This window comes from Atta colombica, unplaced genomic scaffold (assembly GCF_001594045.1).
Source record: "Atta colombica isolate Treedump-2 unplaced genomic scaffold, Acol1.0 scaffold45, whole genome shotgun sequence".
Lineage (NCBI taxonomy): Eukaryota > Metazoa > Arthropoda > Insecta > Hymenoptera > Formicidae > Atta > Atta colombica.
In genome coordinates this window covers 1,268,367-1,276,433 of record NW_017259534.1, presented here as the reverse complement: position 1 = coordinate 1,276,433, position 8,067 = coordinate 1,268,367, and the positions used below count along the sequence as shown (strand labels likewise).

General features: G+C 33.4%; 1 protein-coding gene across 2 annotated transcripts in view; it reads right to left on the bottom strand.

The window, feature by feature from the left end:
• Positions 1-4,377: 4,377 nt before the first annotated feature.
• The window catches only part of LOC108691288 (neo-calmodulin-like), a 29,513-nt gene continuing 25,823 nt past the window's right edge, over positions 4,378-8,067 (bottom strand). For both annotated transcript variants that reach the window (XM_018198959.1, XM_018198960.1), the window contains 4 exons: positions 6,655-6,756; positions 6,416-6,551; positions 5,765-5,913; positions 4,378-5,132 (listed from right to left, as the gene is read on the bottom strand). In XM_018198959.1, coding sequence (XP_018054448.1) covers positions 5,101-5,132; positions 5,765-5,913; positions 6,416-6,551; positions 6,655-6,756 — 419 coding nt within the window. In that variant the 3' untranslated portion in view covers positions 4,378-5,100. The remainder of the gene's footprint in view (positions 5,133-5,764; positions 5,914-6,415; positions 6,552-6,654; positions 6,757-8,067) is intronic.

Below are 8,067 nucleotides of genomic sequence, written 5' to 3'. Positions count from 1 at the left end.
GAAAAGTATTTAATAAAAAAATTTTATTACAGAGTTTCATAAAAAAAGTTTTACTAGAAGTTTTACTTAAGAATTACTAGAATTGTGAAGTTATCCTTAAGGATCAAAGTAACTCCTGTCTGTCCTTACATGGCAATTAATAACTGCCACTATTAACCGTACGTATTCTGCATTATAACTTAATCATTTCTTCTGCCATACATAACAAAGTTCAGTCATATATAACAAACTCACGGATGTGTATCATCATTCCCGAAAATTATTAACGGTAACTTTCTTTAAAGAGGAGAGATGCGAAGGGTTAATAGGAAATTTAATATGCGTGACGTTGCGACGAATAAATAGCGACGTGCAGTGGCTTATCTCATTGTTGCGTTGTATAGATATATAATTTAGGATACTTAATGCTTGGAACGAACCTGCGTATATATCTGTTTCTTCGGGAACTCTTTTTCCGAAGTTCTCAGTTAAATCATTAGAGATATTGTCGTTCGGACGTTATACATTGCTATTTGTGACGAATTATCAAGCTGACACTTTATTTTTTTCTCTTATCTATCAGTGTGTCGCCGTTCGCCGTGCTGATTCGCTCAGATGCCTGACTTTCCAAATTCCAGGTCGCGGTGTTTCGAGTCGCGGTGCTTTTGGTATTTCGCATTATCATCGAACAGGAGAGAGCGAACGTTCGTTAAGAGCGTACGTTGACGCGAATAAGCGTAATCGATCATCACGAGCATTGGTAGATCGAAAACCATAATGAACGTAGCGTTTACTGTGAAACGGTGCTATCCCAATGGAAAGAAAGACACTGCGCGGTGGGACATCTCGCTTCGAGATATATAAGCGTTAAGAAAATATATTATTGTCAAAAACGCGGCTATCACTTCGCTTTCATATTTCGCGTGTTGAAGCATCTCTGTCTATGAACGTCGGCTACATAAGTATACCTTTCTTTTTCCTGTTTCTTTCTTTTTCACTTAGTACGCTTCATAAATTGTATTGCACCATCGAAAAGAGACTGTCATAAGTTTAATTATTTTAGTTACTTTTGGAAGTAGCATATTAGTTATTTGTTAAATTAATTTAAAAAAAGATAGAGATTAATTCTTCAGAATCATTCATTATGGAAGTAATATCGAATATTATTTGCTCGTAAGTTGTTGAAACCTTTTTACAAATTAATTTAATACCCTTTAAGCCCAAAAATGAAATATCTTCGTCGTATGGCAGTACTCTATCGAAGGCGCGACGTGAACTGTTTACTTTGAAAATAATGTAGTCAAATTCTGAAGATCTCTGAAGGACACAGAAATACATTACGTCGGATTAGCGTAGTATCTCTTGTTTGAATTGATCGTACTTCAAACTTTGATTTAGATTATCTTTGTAGTAAAACTGTCCACATTTCTGATTATTTCTTGATTCGAGAAATCAATGGCTCTATCAAAAATCACAGTTTTTGCCTGCAAAAGTAATATAAGTTTATGTTAATCATACGTCACGCGTCATATGTACAAGTAATCGCATCTATTAAATCATCGAGGTTTCTCGCATTCTCGACAACCTGAACTCCCATCGCTATTGTGCCATCCTTTCGAAATAAACGCGCATTCATACCGTGATAATACGGTAGGCTCGTTAAATGTAACGTAATCGATCGGATTAGAGAGCAACAGATTTTATTGTCTGTCTCTGTGTACCTACCCGCAATCATCGTTTCGTCCGACAAATGTTTCAGGCCGCAATCGCCTTTCATGTTTTTCTTCGTATTTGGAAAGAATAGTGATCGAGTTGCCCGGATCTCGAAACACGCGCGTTTCACCCGGATTATCTTCTTAAAAAAAAAAAATGCTATCTATCCTTTCTCTCGCTCTTTCATCCGTTTTATCTTTTAGCGCATGTACGTACAATCAATCGGTATAAGGTTTTTAATTGATTTTTTCTCGGTTATTCACGATGGTCAAGCTTTTAAATACTTTGAAAGGATTAACAAGTCCAAATAAAAATTGCTAAATCCAGATTGATTCATTAAAGAATGCGTGTGCTTAAATAAAAGAAGAGCATTTTAATTCGTATTTTTAAACTTCTTATTTATATATTATGATAACAGTTTGTTTGCATATTTTATTAATGAACTGATATTATTATTTAACGATAGTACTTGAATATAAATCAAAATTTGGAATAATTATTCTAATATCTTTTCTTAAAAAATTGTTATAATAAATTTTTATTCAGCTAGTATGGTTTTTTTTCATACTTTTACTCTTGTAAAAATTATGAAAGAAATTGTAAATTGAAAAATCCTATTGTAGCTTATTTTACTTTAGTGATTTAAATGTCATTTTAGCAAGTAATAAATATGATATCATTAATTTATGAACAGCTTATTAGAAAATGACAAAATTCAAGAAAATCAAAGAAAAAATAATAGATTATTTCCACATATCAGATAATCTTTTCGAGCATAAATAAGGACTGATTTGCAATGCAATTTTTCTTAATCAAATATTAAATATTTGCCAAGTATGCAACTTTTCATCAAATGTTTAGTATTTTATTAAGAAAAGTTTTTTAATAAAGTGCTGATATATGAAAAATGCGTGTACATATATGTATACATATGTACATACATGCATACTTTTTTATAGAAAATAGAAAATCTAAATCTTTTATAAAAATTCACAAATTATGATTAACAAGACAAATCCGCAGAAGAATCATGCTGTACAAATAGATGAATATAAACAAATAATCATTGATTTTCATATATTACACATCAGATAAAACATATCATCTTTACGAATTACTCCAATCAAATGCGTGCGTATTTTTTTTCTTTTAATGTGCGTCAAACGCGTTTGATAGTACGCCGATTGATAGTACGCCATAGATGCGTTATTATCACTTCGATCTCTCGATCCCTCCCGCGACTCGCGCGTATTTAACTTCCGCTTCGTGTCAGATCGGATTACGCGCGCGTGCATGCGTGCGTGCGTGTGAGGGGCGTGTATGTGTATGGAGCACGGGCAGCGGAGAGGACGTATGTACATAATTATATCTAGAATGTATTTCATGTATGTTTTCTCTTCTTTTTCGTGGTAGCAACATCACGTATAATATATAATAATCCACGTGTACGATTTATCGTTTATACTTGCGACCGTGTGTTTCTTTATATGCCACTATGGGTCGCTAGGTACTACCTATGGATCTATGTCACGCGTGTTAACAGCTTCATTTTCTCTTACATAACACGTCTAAAGGTACCATAACGTAATGCGCACATAGCTTACACGCTCCTGAATCCGGACGCCGACGTGCAGCGAACGATACTGATTGTGCGACAGTGGAAACACGTGCCATTTTTTCATCTTTTAAGGGAATCACATTATACAATCCCTCCGTGTTTATGAATGAAGAAGTGCTCGCGCTTCGCGTTAATCACCCTGGTTGAATTGTTCCCGGCTTGCAAAGCAAGGGCTTGCCAAGCAGAACGACAAGTCGCAATAATGCCACTTTAATGTTCAAATGAACCGTAATTAATCGAATAAAAGTGATTTTTTAATAATCATTTTTTGGAATCACCATTTTAACGTTATAATGATTTTCTGTTCTGCTTAGATTCTTTTTCTCTTTACTAAAAGCCACTGCCACACACCTGACTATAGGGCATCTGTTAATTATCATAATAGCATCTATAGTCATTTTTGTAACGAGGGATTGTCAATTCAGTCATTATTATAATTCAGCATTAGCTCTGTTTGAAACTTCACCAACGAGCCCATGGATAAACAAGACTGTTAGATTATTCTTTTGATAATTAAGGAACAAATATCGTACGAATATCTTTCCAACGAACATCTTCTTGCACGCTTAGATAACTTGCTTTGCTTAAATTGTTTCCACAGGAAATGTCGCAGTAATTTGAGCGGTTAGACTTTCAAAACTCTTTTTCAACCAGGGCACTCGTCCACTCGACGGTGATCGATTACAGAAACGTGGCAGCACAATTATCGATCAGTTCACGCTACGTGCGAAAGCGATAGTATCAATCACTCTTCAGCGTGTCATCAGCGTGTGCCCGTTCTAAAATTGCTAAACAATCAGGGAAATAATGGCAATGAGAGGGCAACGGCAAGGACGGGAGACGTGTGTGTCACTACATTAGATTTGTGCGCGTCTCTGCGCTGTAGTACAAGCGGTAAAAACACTCGAAGTACAATACCTTTCGTGGACGTCGCATTTCAAGAAAATGAGCGACGTAAAAGGAATATCGTATAATAATAATATAATAACATACATATATATATATATATATATCATGTAAACATATCGTGTACTAATATATATATATATATTCAAGACTTTCTCGCGAAGATGTTCAAAGGGGCGATGGAAAGTTAAATAACTTTTAAATTCTCCGCTCCGTAAAATTATCAGGGGAAGGAGGGAATAAAGATTAGGGGGTACGTAAAAGTCTAAACGAAGCTCGGTTGATTGTTCCAGGTAGCGGCGGGTCACGCCTCCCTCCCCCGTCGTTTGAACATATTTATTTTAACATTACGTTACGTTTCCGTTATATCTAAAAATTTCAAGTATTCGTCTATAAGATTAGTCCGAAGGAGCGCGAGGTGTATCTGTGTATATAATGCGTGTACGTATGTGCAAAATTCGCGGAAGAAAGTCTCTCCTCTCAGTTTTCCGGCCATAAAGCCGAAGCCATTACTATTCGCGGCGAGACTCGCGCATTCCGCTCGAAGCCAAAGACTTCCGATGTCTCCTCAATCGTCTACTTGCGCTACTTACGCGCGAAATCTTCAACACGCCGGTCGTTCTCACGAAGCCTTAGCTATAGAGTAAATTTGGTATGTTGGTGCAATTCGCTTTCGCGATCTCACAATGTCGTACATGCCGCGGTCGATCAGTCGTCGAGCTTTTGATTTTTTCTCTCGACGGTTGCGATTATAGTTTCATGGGACATGAAACGATTTCTCGCTGCAATCCTACGAAGTCGAGGAACTTGAGTGGCGGATCCATTCTACTCCGTCAAGGATCCTTCGTTATCTTCGAATCTATATCCTTCTTTTGATCTCCGAACTAATTTTTCGACATTAAGATCGACACGAATTCTGAAACACGAGTAATTAATATACATAATTCAATGTATAATTTAATAATTTGTGATAACAATTATGCAAATGTTATATGTATTTAATTCGAATATCAGATTTATAAAAAATTTAATATTCACATCCTATATTGTATACTGATTATTAATTGAAAAGCATATAACACGCATATAGTTCACTTTATTATATATTATTATTATATATAGTTTTTTATTATTTTTATTATTATTATTTTTAACTGTTTATATCTGTTTCGCGCCATATTTTACAATTTTGCACCGTACCGTAATATTAAAAATACATGTATACATTTTTTTTATATTTTTTAATTCTCTTTTGTAGCACGTTCTATATATAATTATTATGTCAAGTTATAAATGTAGTTTGTAATTCGCTATATTTAAACCCTTATTATCTCATAAATGACTTAAAATAAAAATATAGCAATGACTGTTTTATTTAATTTTTTTGAGAACTTTCTTACAGTATTTTGAGACGCGAATTTTAGGATTCTATATACATATCTACATTCATATTAATATTTTTTTAATAGCTGCGTCATAGAAATGTGTATATGAATGCTTAGGATGAATTATAACACACAAACACATTAAGAAACATATAGGCATTACCTTCGTAGTTGACCATTCCATCGCCATCTAAATCAGCCTCCTTGATCATATCATCGACTTCTTCTTCAGATAATTTTTCACCAAGATTCGTCATTACGTGTCGCAATTCCTTCGAAGATATTAAGCCATCGTTGTTCTTATCGAACACTCTAAAAACGAAACGAACAAAGTGCCAAATTGCCTTTTGCCAATTGCCAAATTTGCTTTTTGCCTTCTTTTTTTTATGAAGCTGTAAAAGTGCATACAGAACCGGATTTTGGAAATTGATCTCTAAAATTGATTTCTAAAAAATTATAATAAATAAAATTATATGCACTCCAATTACACTACAGTATACACATCAGGATGAGATAGCAGAATGAATTTTTATTTTATCTTTTTTTTCAAAAAAATCTCCGTACGAGTTTTCAGGTGACTTTCTTGATTATGAATATCGCAATTAAAACGCTATTCATGCAGTATTTTAGTCATAATTTCAGCATAAAGAAATCCATCTTCAACTAAAAGTCTCTTCTCTCCTGTCAACCCTTAAAAGCTCTATTCTTCCCATGAACAAAAGTTGCTTCGGGACGTTCTTTCAATGTAATTGTCTCAGAAGTAATTAGGTACTTGGAGTTCTTATGTATAGAACTTATGTAGAGAACTTATTACCGGAACGCCTCGCGAAGTTCGTCTTCTCCGTCGGCGCTTTTCATCTTCTTCGACATCATCTGCAGAAATTCATTAAACTCGATGGTACCGTTTCCGTCTTGATCCACTTCATTCACCATATCGCGCAGTTCTGTCTCTGAAAGAAATGTATTAACGTTTGTTTTATTCATTGCTGTTCCGGATATTCACTCAGATGCATCCTGAATGTATTCGAGATTCGCGAAGAGCAAATTACTCACCTGATGGTCTTTGACCGAGAGACCGCATGACGACCCCTAATTCCGCCATCGTAATCGTGCCATCTTCGTCCTTGTCGAAGAGCATGAATGCCTCTTTGAATTCTGAAATAACGGAGTTTCTCGTCGTTACCGTACTCAAGACAAATAGTTATTGTCTGATGTATTTGAAACGATTTCTCAGCGTCTTATTATGCACTGATTAATTGTTAATTGCAAAGCTCGATGAAAACATGTAATATATAAGTACATGAATAAAATTTGCTTTATCTTTATTATTATATTAATTGTTTCTATTAATAATAAAATATTTTTCATAGAAATTAAAATGTTCTTTTTAAATATTCAGTTCCATATTAAATCGATCATTGTAAAAATTTGACTTCAAATTCATCATCAACAGCCAGCAAAATTTACGAAGTTTTTAGAATAAGAAGTTTTAAATTGGATTGACACAAAAATTCGTGCTTCAAAGTATATGGATTGACACTTTAATGACAAACTTTGACCTTCCCAAATCTCTTCAATTCTAGTCTTAACTTGATTTATGATGTCTTATCATAAGGTCATTTGACACATAATTCAGTTCCAAAATCGCGAAGTCGAAAACAGGAGATTTTGTGATTACTCTTTCAAATAGATATAATTTATTATATATATATAGATTTTTATACAAAAAAATTTCCTTAACCCTCTACTGCTCTCGTAAGGCAAATGGTCATTTCAAATTTGATTTTTTAATTGCATGAATGTGGCAAATATTTTGAAACTTTTTGACTTTTTTTACAATCTTTTTTTTATATTATATTATATTTGTGTGGCTGTTTCTCAATTTTGTTAAAAATAATTTTTATTAAAAATTAAATTTTGAAGATGTTAACGCGCGTTATATCTAAGTGTTGGCGAGAGCAATATCGTAATATGTATGAGTCGACGCAGCTGTTGCCAAACTTGAACTTTACTATAACAAAATAAATCAATCGATATCGCATCTTTTTCTTCTTAACTTTGTTAGTACAAAGGTAAATTTTTATATTAATTTGATAGTAAATAATTGTTTAATATGATACGTAAAACATCAAAGAGTAAAACTAAATTTTTTATATAATAAAAAAATTTTTGCGTTAAGAAATGTTAGTGTAATTTTTATTTATTATAGAAAAATAAAAAGAGATCTAATACATCGAGATGAACTAATAAAAAGATTTAAAACGTAAATATAACTTATTTTAAACAGCTTTAATTTATTCTTATTTTTTATTATTATTCCTTTTATTATTAATTTTTTTTTTAACAATTATCTGCTCTGAGAAAATTGAAATGACGTGACCTGAGAAAATTATATGGCAACGATGCACTGAACAATAACATATACACAGGCATGGTGCGGCGTTCATATGAGAGTATGTTCATTTG